This window comes from Nesoenas mayeri (assembly GCF_963082525.1).
Source record: "Nesoenas mayeri genome assembly, chromosome: 1".
NCBI lineage: Eukaryota > Metazoa > Chordata > Aves > Columbiformes > Columbidae > Nesoenas > Nesoenas mayeri.
Genome location: NC_137541.1, coordinates 194,053,849 through 194,072,449, shown reverse-complemented (window position 1 = coordinate 194,072,449; position 18,601 = coordinate 194,053,849). Strand labels below are relative to the sequence as shown.

The 18,601-nt window shown below is 38.9% G+C and overlaps 1 protein-coding gene across 3 annotated transcripts in view; it reads right to left on the bottom strand.

The window, feature by feature from the left end:
* The window catches only part of MICU2 (mitochondrial calcium uptake 2), a gene marked incomplete at its 5' end in the record, with an annotated part of 142,055 nt that overhangs the window by 13,301 nt on the left and 110,153 nt on the right, over positions 1-18,601 (bottom strand). For all 3 annotated transcript variants that reach the window (XM_080340416.1, XM_080340418.1, XM_080340417.1), the window contains 3 exons: positions 3,179-3,276; positions 12,750-12,812; positions 16,590-16,672. In XM_080340416.1, coding sequence (XP_080196542.1) covers positions 3,179-3,276; positions 12,750-12,812; positions 16,590-16,672 — 244 coding nt within the window. The remainder of the gene's footprint in view (positions 1-3,178; positions 3,277-12,749; positions 12,813-16,589; positions 16,673-18,601) is intronic.

Genomic DNA, 18,601 nt, shown 5'->3' with positions numbered 1-18,601 from the left:
ATATTATCCTTACGTTAAGGAGAATACAACTGGCAAGAAATAAGGTAGCAGGCTGGAGCTGAACATGTGTTCCTTCAGTCCCACCTTAAGATCTCTGAAACCACCTTGTTCCCATGGGAAAGACATGGGCTGGTGTGTGTCCTGGGTTGCTTCTGCTACTTCTAGGCAGATCCGGGAGAAGCTGCAGAACCGAGCGGGAGTCCCACCACTGCTGCTCAGCAGAGAATGTGAAGGAGCAGCTTTGGTTGCTGGTTTGACTGTGTTCTAGAGGAGAGTGAGAAAAGAGCTTGACTGGTGTCCCAAAACACCTACGAAAAGGCTACTTCTTTACTTCCATGCTCCCAGCAGTTCAAGAAAGGCTGAAAAGTGATCCGATATTCTGTTTCACGGTCTCATTCTTTACGTCCAGTAAAAAACAGCCTGAAGATTGCCCTTGTATCACCTACCGATGATTTCTCAAGAGCCATGCATCAGCTGCAGACAGATGGAGCCCAGCGTGGGACGCCACCCCCGTCCCTGGAGCCGCCGTGCTGGGGGCAGCAGGGAGGGAGGGAGGCACCAGAGCTGCCCTACATCAGCTCCACACGGCCCCAAGAGATGCACACAGCTTCGGTTTTCTTTGAGCCATCTGAATGCAAAGAAAGGAGAACAGGGCAAATTAATTGCCCTGATATATTGACTGTGACTGTCTGACGTTTTTTAAATGTTTGGACTGGGGGCTAAAAGGGTCAGACGTCGTTGGTGTACATGTAGGTGCAGATGGTTGCACACTTACAAAAGGATTTTTTAACGTCAGCCAAACTGAAAAGAAGGAAGCATGAGGAAAACATATGTAAGTAATGAGGTGAGAACACTTGTCTCAGCTTTCTGAATTCCCACGTAAGTACAGTGAAATTTCACAAAGAAAGTATTCCTGCCCTTTTATTTTCCAGTTTCAAGGAGTCTAAAGCACAGTGATATCTGTGTATTTAACTAATGGGACAAGTTTTAGTGTGTTCTAATCAAACGTAATCACCCCTACTTTCTACTAGGTACTATACTGATCAATGGAAAAGCTTTCTAGGCAAGAACTTGGAAAATGACAAAAGCATTTACCGTCATTATTTTCTGCTTTTGACAATGATCTATGTCTGTACAGCTCATCAGTCATCTCTTGTAAAAACAGCATGGCACTTTGATCAAACATCCGACAATAGCTTCCCACATAAGGCAAAATGTTATGAGAGGCCATCAGATAGAAATCACATTTTCTCTTAACAATAGGAACCCAGAAATGATGTGCTTGATTTACTTGCAAATAAAATAATGTGAAAGGTGATATCTTCACACAGGTTAAAAAGACAGCGATCCTTTTATTCACCTTTCTGCGTGTTAAACAAACTTCACTGTCATGTTACAACTGAGATGGAGTGTCTACGCAGTGATAAAGAGGCACATTCCAGCCCCACAAAACATAACTGCCACTGTTGAAAAATTACTTGCATTAAACCTTACACTTATCCCACAAATTTTAAGAGCAAGATGTGGGAGTTTGATTTTGATTACAGGCCTCTATCTGTGTGGTAGGCAAAGGTCTTTAACCTACGTGTTCTGAAAGTACTAGGTACATAGTTTCATCAATGTCATGGCTCATTGGGTCAATGTAGGATTTTATCTAAAACCTGAGGCTTTTCAGTTTACACTGTATATGCAAACACAACCTTTTACTGGTGCTCTCTGCCTTTTGTTTCATTGAGAGGATCTATGGTATTTATAGAAAAGGGAGCTGGAGGCATCTTAAACTCATTTTACTCACTTAGATTCCTATTGAGTTGAGGTCTTCAAAAGAGAAAGGTTGTTTATTTGAAGACCAGTGTGTGCCAGAGCCAGTGGAGCCGAACACTTTTTAGTGTTAGAAAAATTGCTGCTCTTCCTTTTCTACTCTGGCTTTCCCCAAACCTCTACTGATTGCAACAACATTCATTTTTAAGAGGGTTGACACAGATTCTCTGCTTCTGAACATAAACTGAAGTAAAACATATTATCCCAATTTATTTTGCAGTCAGTAAATGACTGATTATTTTTGTAGAAAAGGTAATACTGATGTAGATAATCTTCTCTTGATGTTGTGCTACAAGACGTGTGTCAAGATTCACACAGGCATTTAGGCATTAATTTCCATTTATCTCAAAGAAAGACTGTGCATTTGGATTGTAGGCCCAAGTTCACATAACAAGATGTGTCTGGAGTTCATACTAACAGTATAAATTGATCTCCCAAGTAACAAAGAGTTTTAACCAGTTACGTTGCGATGCTGCATAGGTGGTGGTTATCATTACTGATGGAAATAAACATTGGAAGAAAGAATCTCATCCAATTAATACACTGACAGCTGCTACCCAGTTGGGTTTTCAAGTCAAAAGCAACCACAACAGAACTTCATACTCTGATGTAGACAAGGATTACACCATCTTTCTGACATGTATTTGACATAAATTGACCGATTTCCTACACCAGTCTTGAACTTTCTACTAACTTCTGACTTTGCAAAGCTTACAGTGAAATAGGCAGGAATATGGAGCTACGTTTCCAGGAGTAATGGCCACCTAGTATTCCACTGTAGTTTCATTCTGATGTGGTGTTTATCAGGTGGCTCAATTCTCAGTTCTGACATAAGTGCCACGAAGTATCTGCATAGACCCATTGCAAAAGTAGTTCAAAGTGTAAAGGAAAAGGTAAGGTTTCAGCAGAAGTCGGAATTTAAAGCAAGCAGAGAAGCTGCCTTTAGCCTACCATGGCAGTTGTAATGGGGAGGGGGTAATCTCAGCTCAGAAAAGCTTTTTTAACAGATTAGCCATCACTTTTTTGGTGATTTGATCAACAAAAACAGGCATGAATCACGTTGTCTCAAGGTATGCCATCACACAGCTGCCACAAACGGTTGTCTCGACCCTCACATCCTCCAGGCCCATGGCTGCTTTGGAGTTATCATGGTGCTCAACTCCTCCTGCAGGCAGCAGACCTCACGAGCTAAACTAGAAATTTAATCATGCAAAATCATCAACAATCACCTGCTTCGTTACCTGCTTGACTTTCTGAATCAGCTCAGTGTGGGGTCAGATTAATGCTAGTGTTGGTGCAAAGTAGAAAGGGTAGGAACAGGACTGTTGCTGTTAGGATTACCTAGCTGAAAAAATACCTGAAAAACTCAGAATAGCGAAGTTTTTCCTTTCCTTCTTTTCCAAAGAAATGTACCAGCAACATGGTATTAACACTGCAGCTTTCCAGTTCTGCTCCCTATAAAACAAAAAACTGTATGATTAATTATTATGCATTCTATGATTATTAATAACTGTTCATCACAAATCTGGAAATATGTATTTGAAGTAGAGTTTCACAAGAGACACTTGAAATTTAATTACTGTTCCCAAAGCTATCACACAGGATCTCAGAGCTGAGTAATTCCTGCACATCAACTGATAACAGTGTATTATATGTTCTGCTTCTAAATATCCTGTATGAAAGAGGAGTAGTACAATTTACAAGCACCTTTGGTGAACTTTATTATTAGAACTGAGAATGTTGCTGGCTAAATCTTTAAAAAAAACTTTATGCTTAGGTAAATAGAGGCTTTAAATAAAGTTAACATCTTTGTGAAAAGTTTTTAGGCAAGTATTTCTAATTTGTTGCAGCTATTTAAAAACATTCATGATAGTCTAAGAAATGAAACCAGAAAAATGCAAACTATTCACAGTCCTCTATTACTGCAAATTTTCAACATTAGTGATCTTTCTATATTTTTTGATCTGTTGAAGAGATTTCTGCAGAAAAAGGATGCACATTATTTCAACTCACCAGCATCTTTACCAAGCCTAAAACCACACATAATGCTGGATTTCTGTTCTATTCTTCTCTCAGCACTAGCATACTGGCATTTCTTTGAATGCAACGAAACACTAAGCAACATGAAGAGAGATTTTTTTTTAAGTCCAGAGGGATTTCAACAAACTATTCTTATGACATCTAAATAGCCTCTGTGTCTTTTATCTGGTTGAAGAGGTAAGATGAAAGACAAGAGTCTATTCATAAGATTTAATACTAATGGTTATTTAGCTTTCAGCATCATCAATAACAAGTCCCATTAGTCCACTGTGTGTTTCATGCTTATTGCATATGTGACACAGTTATTTTATGGTTGAAGAGGTAACATTCCTCATTTCTACTGCAAGCTACAATTTACCAAATGCCAGTGATTCGAGTTATGTATGAGTGAACCTAGAAAAAAAACTTTTTGAGTCATATGCAAACTGTACTTATTGAACTTTTATCATTTAACTGCAGGCAAAGAATATTTAAATACCCAAAAGATCCAGCTTTCTGAAGTTTAAACACTTCAGATTACTGTGAAGACTGATGCATAAACATTTTTATATGCTTTTTTGAAAGTCAGAAGTCAAACATTCATGTATGCTTATTTGAAATTCAAACCCAAACTATTTATATCAGAATGCAGTCTTCTAAGAAGCTACAAGAATCCACATAATTCTCACTGTAGCAAGACTCTAATCTGCTTCTAATATTTTTTTGCTTACATGTTTAAAGATTTGAAAAATGTAAGAAATACATTTGCTGACGTAATTTTTAAAACTGAACTCATGATTACGCATTTAAATGCTTCCAATCTGATTACTCCATATTAAAATCTGTGTTGTATTGAAAACAAACTGAAAAATGAGGTTTAAAATAACCTTTTAAACACTAAGTCTGTGACAGAAAGGTTTTTTAATTCTATTCATGTTTCTCTAGTTATAACCTAGAAGAAGACATACAAACAATACCTATCTCATCTTATCTGAGATGAGAAAGCCTATCCCTGGATTTATAACAAATATGCACCTACTTGTTGGCTACGCCTTCAGTCGAAATTCCGCAGTGGAATTGGCAGATGTCCAAATACTATGTTAGTGAGAGTTAAATGTATTTTAAAACTACAAAACAGTAAATTTCTTTAAAACCAAATATGCAACAGGAGACCACAGAGACTAAAGCTTAAGGGTAAAATTTCAAAAAATTGCTTTTCCTAGAGTTAATGCTATTAAAGTACATGTTAGGACATAATTCCTTTTTGTCCACAGAATCATTAGGAGCTTTTGCTGCTGAACTGTATAAATTAGTACTGACATGACAAATCTTTGTTAGAAGATAATGAGAGCTCTATTAATATTTCCAACACCTCACCCTCCTGAGCTTAGGTGAAAGAATAACTTACATTTGGAATGTCTCTCTTGGCAATGAGAATGAAAGGTAACCTAATCCTGGAGCTCTAAAAAGGACCAGACTGGTAGCTTTGAGTCAGAGAGCTACCATCTAAATTGAGTGGAAGTTTGTATTCTGGTGTGTATCTGGTGACCTCAGCCCCAGGTGGGTGCAGCACAGCACCCTTTTGGGCCGTGTGCTTTACAGAAAGGACGGCGACATTCTAAGTCTCATCTTGATACAAGCACAGGATGGGGCAGGGGTGCGTGTCTCAAATGGGGAACTCCGACATGAGTCCATTGATTCAGACAAAGAAACCCAAAGACCAAGCTCTGATGCCACACAAATCTATATGAAATAATGAATATGCGTGTATGCATCACAAATATAAGCTTGTTTTCGTAGAGTAATACTAACACCTTGCGCATCTTCCAAAAGTGCCATGAACTGCTGAATTATGCAATTATTCCTTTTTAAGCAAGATCAGCTAACACAACATATACTCCTCATTACACAGTCTGTTAACATAGAAGCCTGACGCTGCGAACACTGAGTCACAGGCTCAGACCCACCTAATCCCGCAGCTCCGGCTGAGCTCCCGACATTCAGGACCTGATACTGCAGCAAGTAGCAACAAGTGTCACTGAGAAGAAACTTACCACGTAGTGAGACAGGATTTTCAGAATAATGTACCTAACTGATTTTCAAAACTCATCTGAAACGTCAATAGACTTACTGTCTCTAGATTTTTACCACCTTGCATTGCAGAATTTGCCTGAGGCATGACTGGAAAGCATTCATCATGATTAAAATTTGTTGCATGTTCCTTGTTGTCTTACTTCCTTCCTGGGAGATAGTATTTGCTGTGCAATGTCTTGTTTCAATAAAAATTGTAAAAATAATACCTATTTCAGTTTTTTTTTTCTTTTTGGTTAAGCTAAAAGGAGAGTGAATAGATGAAGAACAGTGGCAGAAAAGAAGGGAGGGTAAAGGAGAACAACATCTTAGTTTCTGTCTGCTAGTGATGTCCCAAATCTTTCTACAGGTAAGACAAAATCTTTGCTAACTTTTCTGAGTCCAGTTCTCTGAAATGCTCCTTGTTTTTCAGCAGCCAAATCAGCCAATTCATGGAGCCAGGCTTCTACCCTTGGAGGCAGTCTAGACTTCAACCTATCAGTCTAGCCTCAAATACTGCTGAAGAGCATCCAGCTTTCTGTCATTTTGAGAGTCTGCAAGATGCTGGGATATATTCTGCAACTCAGTTCTGGGAAGCAGGTTTAAAAGATGTATCCATTATGACATGAATCCTGCCAGGTGCAGCTAGTCGAAAGAACTGTGACCAGACAAGCTAGTGGGACCAGAAGATCCAGATCTCCAAACGCAGTCTTTTTTGGCAAAGCCCAGACAGCCTCAAGTGGACGCCAGAGTGAACAATACAGCATTTAAAGATGAATCAGCTTTCATCATGTAAATCCATACTACAGTTTTTAATGCTCTGCACTTTTTTAAGAGCTAGGATTCAAGAATACATCAGGTCTGACACAGGCTAAAAGCTGCACAATTTTCTTCTACAGAGGGTATAACAGACAATATTTGATAAGAAATCCTTTGGGGCCTTTTCTAAGCAATAAACAGCTTATATCCGGCATTCAACAACATCCAGCAGTCCTACTGCCTGGGATTAATTGTTTTTTAATGACAACTAATGAGATGGAATTGCTATGCTGTACTGTCAGTGCCTCTAGCAAGGAGGAATATGGAACTTCATGGATGTTCTCAGCTTTCAGCATGTCACTCACAGTTCTCCATCATTTCATGAGGAGGCACAGAACAAAAACGGTTTCCAGCCACGTGAGCTAAAGCTAATCTGGAGGCAGACATTATAGGAGATACTTTAGGGCAGCAATAGGAACAGGTTCAAATGAGTCTGCTGGCAGCTGGGAAAAGCAGCTTCTACGCTCAGCTGGGGACAGTCCCGCACAAGAATTCAGGCCCTGCCTCCCTGCCATGCTGTATTTTAAGAATACTGATTTCCACCAAAAGCAGAGAATCCATACTGAGGACCCCCCTCAGGAGTTGTGATGTTCAGTGCAGCACACTCTTCTGATTGAGGTGGACTTGGCCCAAAGGCAGAGCACATCCACCCTCAGCACATATAAACCCTCCTTGCTCGCGGTGCTAGAACTGATGGCGATGGACTGTGATCATCCCAAGTTTTGGTTACCACAAAACACCAACTGACCATCCTTACGTGCACCATTTCCAGTTTATTCCATTGAATTTTACAAGCAAAGGTACTAGGTAACCTTCAGAGATTGTGACCAGATTCTTACTCTTTTGAATCAAGGACTAGAGCTGTTAGCGCAAAGTCAAATTGTGTGTCTTCCCTGACCTGCCAGAAGCCCACACTGCTCTCTGGCTTCTCGAGCTATGTAATTTAAAGTGCTTCAGACTAGCTTAAGTAGCAGGGACTAAAGAGGCAGCCTTGGCTCACATATCTGTGTAATGGAACGCAATGCTACTGTGACCACAACAGGCTTCCAGATGAATTCCTTGTGGGAAAGACTTTGGCTATCCAAGCCAAATCCAATGTGCTTGCAGGACAGGTACCTAGAACAATGTCAGAAAGCATGTTTGTCCCTCTTGAGGTTATAATGTCATCAGATCACATGGAAAAATACAATAATTTCCTTCTCTGTGAGGTAAACAATGACCCAGAGCTTTTTAATAGCTTAATATTTTGATGCCACACGGCTTGCTTCTTCATGGGGTTTGCCTGCCTGGAGAGTTTCCTCTAATGCCTGCAGGAACATTGCCATGTTCTTTGATTTGAAATATCTACAACAGAATTCAATGTTCATCTGCTGATACAAAACATACACATTTATGCTGGAGAAGATAAGTGAAGAAAAAAATGTGCATTTCACCTGAACTGCGAGGTGACCATGAATGACACACTCTTTTGGGGAGGGTTATTAATTTTAGTCTTTGACCAGATTCCAGCAAAATCCAACGTGCTGCACCCCTTTTACAGAGTATCACTGCACTAGAAGAGCACAACTCTCAAACACCATCTTCCTCTGTTCAGTTTAGGCAGTCTTTAGTTATTCTGGGCCCAGGGCTTTGCAGGCTTTGAAGCTGCGGACAGAAAACTTTAAGATAATTAGAAATTATAGGGAAGAGATGGGCAGGTTCTGATGGCCTGCACAGCCTCTGTGGCTGAGGAGAGCCATTGCAATGCTGCACTGTCTGAGGGCTGAAGTGTAAAACCCTGTGCTGACCAGTGAAGTGGTGACAAATGTGTGAATGTCTGATGTCATCTGTCTCTCTTGGGATGAAAAAAATAAATTAAAAAAAATATCCATGTGTGGGTCCTAAAAGTGTACTGCTTATAGTAAGACTCGATTTTAGGTCAAAATTTTCTGTTTAAAAGAGATTAATAGCTGTGTCCCCAAGTACTAGTTAAATTAAAAGTGCCCTCAAAACAAAAACCAAAACCGAAATATGTAAATGAGATACTTTGTATGAAAATGTGTTCACTATGAAATTCAGAAGCAATGTTTAATCATTTGGAAATGAGACAATGCACCTATTATTTCCCAGCATGAATTCAATTTTAGGAACAAATATAGAACATTCTGTATTATCATACCTTTCCTAATAATAGCTAAAATTAATTTCTAAGTTTAGCCATTACACAAAGCATATTAAATTAGAGGTATTGAAACTGCATGATAACTTATTAATCTAAATTGAAGGGCCCAAGAGCAAAGTCCCCGATCTGGACGACTGGGCTGTACAGTAGATATCTGCAACCACTAGCATTGTTTTTAGTACCAGAATGTTCTTGCACATACCACTATTAGAGTATCCTCTTAAGGAACTCAGGGCATTAATACAATAGCAACTAGTGCTGTTCACTGGGCACCACCTTTCTGAAAATACACCAAACTCTTTGTGGCAGTTGCACATCCCCCTGAGATGCGGAGCCTTCAATAGGGCAGTTGATGGCTCCTTCGCACCTTTTGTGCCCTGCTGTGCCTGTGCCCGCATACACACCCTAGGATGGTGCTGACAGTCACGTCCTCCCCACACTTGCAGCGGGGTGACTTCAGCTCCACCAGCTGGTGGGGCAGGAGGGGTGGGACCCTCAGTCAGTTGACAGGGTCCTCGACAAAGGAGGTGACCAGAGAAGCTGAGAAGCTTCTGGACCATGTTGTAATGCCCACAGCCAGATCTGACCAGGCTATAAAATGGGGTTCCAGCCAAAGACCCCGTTGGAGTGGTCTTCTCAGAGCAGCAGCTCTGTGAACTGGAGCCCTCTCCTTAGACCGGGATGCCATCTTAGGAGACTTCCCAGGATTGAGAGCCCCTCACCTCCTCCTGTGGTGAGTGGTTATTCTTCTCCAGTGGATATATCCTTGAGTGAGTCCTTGCCTAACCCAGGCAAGTGTGAGCCCTTGCCTAACTCAAGCAAGTGATTATTTATTCTGGGTACCCTTAAGTGAGAGGCCTCTGTTTTTGTTTCTTGTGAGTGTATGCATGCACGTTGTGGATCCTCAGTATTCTTATGCTGTCGTACCCCAATAATCCCCTCAACTGATATCCAAATCTGTAATTTATGCTGTCAGAGTGCTGAATAATTGTAAAAACCCTGTTTCTAGTTGGTTTATTGGCCACACTTTTCTAGCTAGAATAATGTCTGTTTTGGAACTTGTCTGCCTATATTTGACCTTGAGATGCCTCCGTGACACTCTTCTAGCTCATGCACTTTGCTATAACACCTTACAGCCCTTCCAGGCAAGGAGTCAGCCTCTATTCTTCCACGAAGCACGGTCAGGTCCTCAGCTGGATGTCTCCCGTGAAGCAGAGCAGCTGTGCTAGGAAGCCTGGGGCAGCTTTTCCTTCGGGCTATGGGAAGATGCGTGAGGTGAGACAGTCACTGCATCTCTTCACTTCTGCACTTTTTTCTCCAGGCTAGTTAGAAAGAACCAGGTCGCCAGTCTCGTAAGTCTGTGTCTCTCCTTCACTGTGTGCATATGTGCCAGCGCCACGAGTAAATCAGATTGCCTGCTCTGCAAAAGTCAGCATGGAACTTCCCAAAAGACGGGGCCCATTAAAGCTGGGCAGATTTTTTTGCTTTTCTTCCAGCCTCAATTATGATATTGGAAAAAGAAAATCCTTCAATTGAGATATATTTATCTGGATAACCAGGTCCACTGCAATCACACTGAAGGGCCATTACTATGTGGTTACATTTTGCATTTTAGACATGTAAGTCAAAGTCTTATTAAAAGAGGCAGAGATTCAAGCACCCTGGGACCAGAGCAAACAAACTGCTTTTTCCTTTCCTAACACAGTATCTCATTGAGTATTGAGGGCTATCTTCCTACAGTAAATAAATGACTGGGACCCCTGTCTACACATTGGACAGGGAACATACCTGGATATACCTGCTGGTTAAATAAAGTTGCAAACTACCATTTATACCTTATTTTTGTAAGTCAGTGACATCTTTCACCTGGTGTCAGAGACTAAGATTACTTTGAAAACACAGCAAACTCACATGCGAATTGTAAAAGTGTTGCGGAAATAAAGCAGCATCCCGAACACCAAATTTCTGTTGCAGCATCTCAGCTTTCAAATAACATAGTGAATTTAAAACCAGTATTTTTATGCTTTGTTTTGCTTGAAAGTAATACTATGACTGCCATAATTACTAAAAAGAAGGAGTAAAAACATATGCACTGACTAAATTCTAAAGTCAAATTCACTACTTACAATTAACTTATTTTGTGAGAGACAAGAAAGAAAATAACAATCAGAAGAAAAAGTGATAACTCGGACTTTGCCAAGTAGAAATATAGATACCGGAAGTATATCAAGATACCTGTACTCCTCAAAGCTACTGAATTCTTCTTTTGAACAGACTATAATTTCATTTATAATCTGCTAAGAAACTATATTTTCTGGTTACAATAACTTCAGATTTTTCTCAATAGATAACTCTGAAGACAAAATTTGAAGCAAGATAAAATAGACATTCAGGCTCAGGTATTTAATTAGCTCCTAACTGTATCAAAGTTCCTCTGGAAACTTTATACTACAGCTGTGCATTCACGCAGAATAAAGATTCTTTTTCTTTCACTGTCATGGCAGTTAAGTCCAATTGAAACTGGTTTTGAGGAGCAAACAACCCTATTAATCCCAGCTATTTTAACCTGGTGAATGATGAAAGGGTTCAAAAAGGAGATGTTGTTAGTCAATCAAACAATTTTTAACTGAACTCTGGATGCATACTGAGGGAGCAAAACCTTTATGCATCAGAAGATGTTTTTTGTTTATGCCTTCTAAGCAGTAAAGGCGTTAGCAATACTGTCACTTCCATTTTTTCCTCAGGTAGGTGTAAATGCAAAGAACATGAGCTGGACCAACTCTTTGTAGAAACTGCTGCTGCATGGTAGGTTTATCAAGCAGAGCCCTATACAAATTCCTTATTGAATGCTTCCAACATGAGCAGTCGCTGCCCCACGCCTAGTTACCCCTTTTCAGTTCATGACTGAAAGCAAGTTTGTAGTGAGAAAAATATCCTTCAGCTACACCATCCGATTTAAGCACACAACACAAGCAGGGCTGCTGATGCAAGCAGCACCTTATAGTAACAGATGGAGATCATCTATCTGTGCTCTCCCGCTCCTTTGCCCCGGTTCATCAATTCCTTCTGAGGTGTTTTCAGTACACTCAGGATGTTCTCCTCTCACTTTTCAGCCTTGTTCAGTCTCATCCAGGCCACAGAATATCTTGTCCCTGTGCTGACTACAGACAGAAGAGGTGGCAAAGCCTCCACTTGAGGAAGAAGGCAGGTTGCAGCGGCAGCATCCGGGGAAAACAGCCAGAAGAGAGCAGGAATTCACCTGCCCCTTTCACTGACAAGATGTATTTGCCATTTGCTAATGGTCTGCAGTTCAGTGAAACTTCTTACCTAGCTGGAAGATGATACTCTAAGATTGTTTCTCCTGGTATGCATCTATGCCATTTCTCTCTGGAAGTGAACCCAACTAAAGTAATTCTTGGCTTTTGTTACCTCAACGAGAAAAATTACATTTGAAACTAACTCACAATAAGCTGATATTACTACAATAGCAGCACTTAGGTAAGTTTAAGTTATCAATTTGTTTGGAAAACCATATTTCTCATAGGGCAATACAGAGTTTTTTTCTGAGTTTTTCATAAATAGAAGAGAGCTAATTTGAAACAGAGGCTTACAAAAACTAAATAACAGAGGGGCTACACAGTAATGAAATAAATTGATTGCATACATTTCACCAGGAGATTCCGAAGTGACAAACATTTTTCTTCCCCAGCTAGAAAGCAGTTGACAAATCATGCACTTTCATTTAATTAAACCACTAATACTGATGCTTATATACTTATCTAAAAACTCTGAAAAAATAACAAAGCTCACGGGAACTATGACAATGTTTTGTAAAGAAAAACATATTTCTATTTCATACCCGAAATACTGTTTCATCTCCAGCTGCTTTCAAATCATCTTCCTTCCCAATGATTCTCTGTAGCTGTATTTGTTAGAACATAATAAAAACACAAGAAAATTACAAATTGGGTCTTACAAGAGTCTCCTTTTCAAGAAAATTTCATTAATATCCCTTTTTCTTAATTATAATGTCATCACATTTCTGCAACGTTCTCTAGTCATGACAGAATATTTGCATAATTAAGGGTATTTTGCTATTCAGACACACTTTTTGCCAGGAATGTCTTATCTACTGTAGCTAATACAGCCAAGCAGAGCACATCAATCTCTCTCTTGTAACCAGCACTTACTCTTATTTTTAGAGGAGATTTTCTGTCACTAAAAGCTTAGCATTCCCTCCATAAAATTTTGAAATTCAGGGGTACAACATCAAGGGTCATTTGGGAAATAAAAATGATGCTGTGATTTTCGTGTTATCCTCCTAGACAGTTTTACATAGTTCTGCTACAGACATGATCTCCTAGACATGAAAAACATACCTGTTCAAATTAGGTACCATACAACTAACAACTAAGAATAATTTAATTAAATAAGGAAACATATTTTCAGAACTGGCATTAAGCAGAATGTGGTTTGAATTTCCCCTTCGGCCCACAAAATAAATTAATCTTGAATATGTTAGCCAAGATTTTTTGAAGTACTGAAATGACTCATATCTGAAAACATAATTTCCACTGTGCTGAGTAGAGCTTTACGGAAATACAGAAATTGCAATAATTTGCAGCACCTCAAGTATATCTCCGCTGCAAGGTTTCTTTGGCTGTATTTTAGATTAGGAGGTCAACACTGCCACAAGAATGAGCGATTTAACGTAGCACAAGGTCTACCTACCTTTCACAGACATTTGCATGAATCCTCAAAAGGACAGCAAAAATGAAAGAACAAGGGACTTATTACATTTCGGTTATAAATACGGACTTACACCAATCGCTCTGGATTTGGAGACTTTAGGAAAGAGGCTTGTACAGCTCAGGGTTTTTGAAGCTGCTGGTTTGCTTCTCAAACATTTCTGAGTGATTCCTCACCCTGCCCACTAAAACTAGGAAAGAAATCTATGATCAAATTTCCACGGCCATTATTTTGTAGGGTTTTCAAATCTCTTCTTAGGGCTCTATTTTTTTCCCTTTTCTTATGCTATTCAGAGATGCAATATGGGCTTGTTAAGTAGTGAGCAGGAAAAAAACCACTAACTGTTTGTGTTGCCAAAGGTCTTCCCTTGGCCTTCAAATTTTGTCTAATTCACTTTTTTTTCTGTTGTTTTTTTATAGCCTTGGTTTTTAAGTTTCTCAGGGTAGTTACCGTCTATTATTATTTTTGAATGGCATGCCTTGATAGCATTTATCAATATAAATACTGTAAAACAACCCAATTAAACATTACAAGTTTCTCCAAATTTTTGTTCACTTGCAAAACAATCGACAGTAAAAGCATTCTGAATTTCTTCATAGCAAAAAAGCGATATAGAACTCTGGGTAAAAACACAACTGCTCATCCATATTCCCACTGAAAAATTACATTTTCTTACCTGAAAAAAACATCTTTAGCTCACACACAAGAAATACAACTGCAAATACTCTCCAAACAAAAGAAAATATGATTTTTTATTTTTGATTTTATTTTTAAATGACTCTTAAAAAAAATCTACAGAGACTACTAAAGAGCACAGGCACATGGTATATTTTTGTTTCACAAGTGTTCTGGAAGATTAATTTTATTGTTTTCTTACACTGCATGTAAATCCTTATAGTGCTTGAAACTATTTCCAATAGGTTGCAGATTTTTTCCAGCACAATGCAGCAACTACTCACAGAGGGAGAAGAATTCTGCTCTCAAGAAATGAACTCTAATACTCAACTGCTCCATGTAAAATTTATTTGTATTTAATATTTATATCTGTTCATCACTGGAAGAGACTAATGGCTAATTCAAAGATAATGAGACCTATTATGCACACCAATGCCTCCTTACTAAAGACATACTAAGAAGTAATCTTTACTGAAGACATGAGCTGGCAGAAATGCTATGCCAGTCTTAAAAAAACCCCTCATTATAGTAATTTTGCCTCTTCTAGTTGTTTGAAAGAGATTAGTGCTTCTGGATGCTCTAGGACTGCAGGAGTGTTTTGCACCAAACCACTACAACTGCTGGCTCGTGCCAGTTCATTCAGCCCATAAAGGAAATTCAAAGTAACAGTCTATCAAACCATTGAATTTGGTTGCCTCTACAGGAATAAAATTATTTGTAATGATTTATATATTGTTTTCACCTCTGCATTCTATGACTATCTGTTGTTTATACTGCCTGATTCAATTAGAATTACCTGAATTGGCTAATGGATATTAAATACATTGCATTCTACACATCTCTCCAAAACAGTTGTGCTGTATTTCTGCAAGAATCTCCTTATTTGCTTGACCGACACAGTCCCTGTTCAAAAGAAGTACAGCTAACACAGCATTTTGGTGCAGAGGCACAACTGGCTGAGCACGTTCAATTTGTGTTCATGGACCCCCTTTCCCCTGTAACTTACTGTTTCGTAGATGAACAATACAGCCATCGCAGAGATATTTCAGTTATCAAAGCACTGCTACTCTGATAACAATTCACTAGGACTGTGCCAGGCTTAGTAGGTTAAAAATAAAGGCTTTAGTTAGAATTTGATTTCTTTTTAATCAGCAGAATACTTAACATTTTAACTGAGCAAATTCTTCAGGCTTAAAGGATTTTGTGTAGCAACAAATGAGTGCAGGGTATCTGCCGGCTCAGTTAGGGGCTTCTGGGAACATAGTCTTGGGAAATGGTCTGATTCTAAAGATTATTTTCAAATAGTACTACTAAGTCTGACAGTATTTTTTAAATATTTAAAAATATATTTGCGTACAACTCATCAATTCTCATCTTGCTAAGAGAAAATTCACAGGAAAAAGGGCTGTTAATGCAAAAAAACCAAGCTAACAGCTATTGTATATTAATTAAGAGTTTATGAAACTACACTTAAATATTTAGTAATTTCTCGATCAATAGGTATATCTTTGTAAGTTTTAGACTCCATGGTTCTCTAGAGTTGTTGCATTAAGGATCATCTTTAACTTTATCCTAGTGAGAGAAAATAATTTGCATTGTAGTAGCCATTTCAGCTTCTTATAAAATTGTCTCTCTAGTCACCTCCAATATGAATGAAGGATCTGAACTAAGCTGAGAGAACCTATTAAAAATTAAGTTTGTTAATTCTACATTTGGCTTTTGAAAAGAAGTATTTACTTAACAGACTCCTGTTAAATTCTTAAAAGTTGAACAACCTATATAATTAAGCCCATTCTTCTTTAAAACATCAGAGTAAGATTTTCTTTGGTTTTTAAGCATATGCTTTTCTCCCCCATATTTCATACAAAATATGGGAAAAACTGCTCTTACTGTCCAAACTGTGAATTGGTAAAATCCCTGTGCAACAGCAAACAAAATTAATCAAAATGAAGAGAGGATGGTGAATTTAAAATAAATATTCAAAATATTTAGAAAAGACTTTTCCTTAAGGCATATACACAAACTCCTACCTTCCCAGTAACAGAATTTTAGACACAAGTCAAAGGTAACATTTATAAAAGTGGATTAAAATATAAGTACTTCTACAGCATTGCTTTGGTATGTGCTCCTTTCATATAAAGTATTTTAGCAATTATGTGATCATAGACTGGACTGAAAAACAGGCTTGAAGATTTTAATGAATCTTCCTCTGGCAAATATAGCCCATGAAAGTATTTAAATGCTTTAAAATTAATATGCATATAAATACACATACCTTAAAGAATTCTTTCTTTTCAACTTGTTCATTGCCATCTGTATCCAACATTTTAAAGGCAATCTGAAATCCAGTCTGGGGTTCTGTAACAAATTGGGAAGGAACTTTATTGTAAAAACACACACACACGTACTTGAATATTTCATGCAAAAGCAATATCAACTATGGTTCAGTTCTCTATCTTTATGCATGTACATTATATTTCCAGTAAACCATTTGTACCTCCTGTAATATAAGAAAACTTTTAAAACACTTTTTTACTACCATTTCAAGGGGTAATTAATGCAATGGCAAAGCAAGAAACGCCAGCAGTGACACAAATGTCCATCTGATCCCAATGACTGTGAAAATGTTGTATGTCTTACTGATCTCATACATTAAATCATAGAATCATGGAAAGTTTGGGGTTGGAAGGGACCTTAAAGATGCCACGGGCAGGGACACCTTGCACTAGGCCAGGTTGCTCTAAGCCCCGTCCAGCCTGGCCTTGAACACTTCCAGGGATGGGGCATCCACAGCTTCTCTGGGCAGCCTGTTCCAGTGCCTCACCACCCTCATGGGGAAGAATTTCTTCCTTGTATCTAACATGATTCTCCCTTCTTTCAGTTTAACCATTACCCCTCATTGTCCAATCACTACATGCTCTTGTAAAAAATCCCTCTCCAGCTCTTCTCTTTTCTATAGATGTCTCCATAAGCTGACACCACTTCTGCGGTCTAGCTCTGCCATGTTTACTAGAGCTCCTTTTCAGACGAGAAGACTGGAAAGTGCCTTGAGAAACCATTAATTATTCCCAGTATGTGCGAAAGAGCTTGTGTACCCCTCAGGTGCTCCTTGCAGGTGTTACCGTGTGCCAGTATTTGTGTCTTCCCCAGCAAGGGCTGGTCCTGTAATGGCACCAGCTCTCTCGGCCCCTGCTCCCGCTGTGTGAGCCCCAGGCCGTGTTTCTTCCCTTCTCCCTCCCTGAACAATGTACTCAAATGTTACTGAGAGGTAATAAACCACTCTTTCTGGCCTTTCTGGAAAAAAGCATGTTTTGTATGACTCCCATCAAGCTGACTTTTTCAGGAATTTTATACAATTCTATTCTGCCTTTCCTTCACCCGGTGGATGTTTCTTTTCAATACAAAAATGTAATGAGTTCTGAGTCTTGCAGACGCTATAAAAACACAGTGTGTTTTGAGCTCCTTCCCACAATTTCCTGATCTTACTTTACTTACAGGAGGTGGCCTCGCTCATTAGCAAGCCCACACAGGAGCGGTGTGCTGCTGAAATGTAGTTACAGCTCACTGCAGTAGCAAGCACTTACCCCAGCAATTTCTGGAGCAGGTGAATTAATTCCACAACCCAGTCAAGTCAGGCATTCATATGAAAGCCATGGACTTATCGTCTCTAGAAAATATTCGTGTTTCCTAGAACAATGTTGGACTCACGAGGGCAATGATGCAGTTATCTCTAAAAAACTCTAATGCCTTCAGAATTTTTCTTTTGGAAGCATATTCTTCCAGCTCCATTCTGAAAAGTTTTAAATCTTGCTTTTTTGTTAGAGAATCTTCCTGCAAAGGTAACAAGTTAAAGAAATATTCTGTTCCTTTTAAGTGATAACAAAAGGGTTAAAGAAAGTACTATTTTTACATGTTAGAAATAACTACGTTTTCAGCAGCCAACCAACATTCTCTGTGGAGCAACCTTGTGATGCAGGGACATTTCATAAATACCAATGCAATCTGCACAGCAGAACCCTTCCCCAGCAAGTGGGTCAAAAATAATCAGAACTGCCTTCCTTTCCATGGAAATGCCACACACTACATTTGTGTTACTAGTACAAAAGCAAGAAGAGCCTATCCTATAACATTTAGAGAATAAAAGTAATTGATGCATTTAATAGTAATTTATACCATCTGTGTTGCAGTTTTCAGATAAGAGAGCTGTTACTGAAAATATAGGACCTAAAGCCGCTTATACTGTTCAGAGATGACATACTTATCTGATATGATGTAACCCCAAAGGTA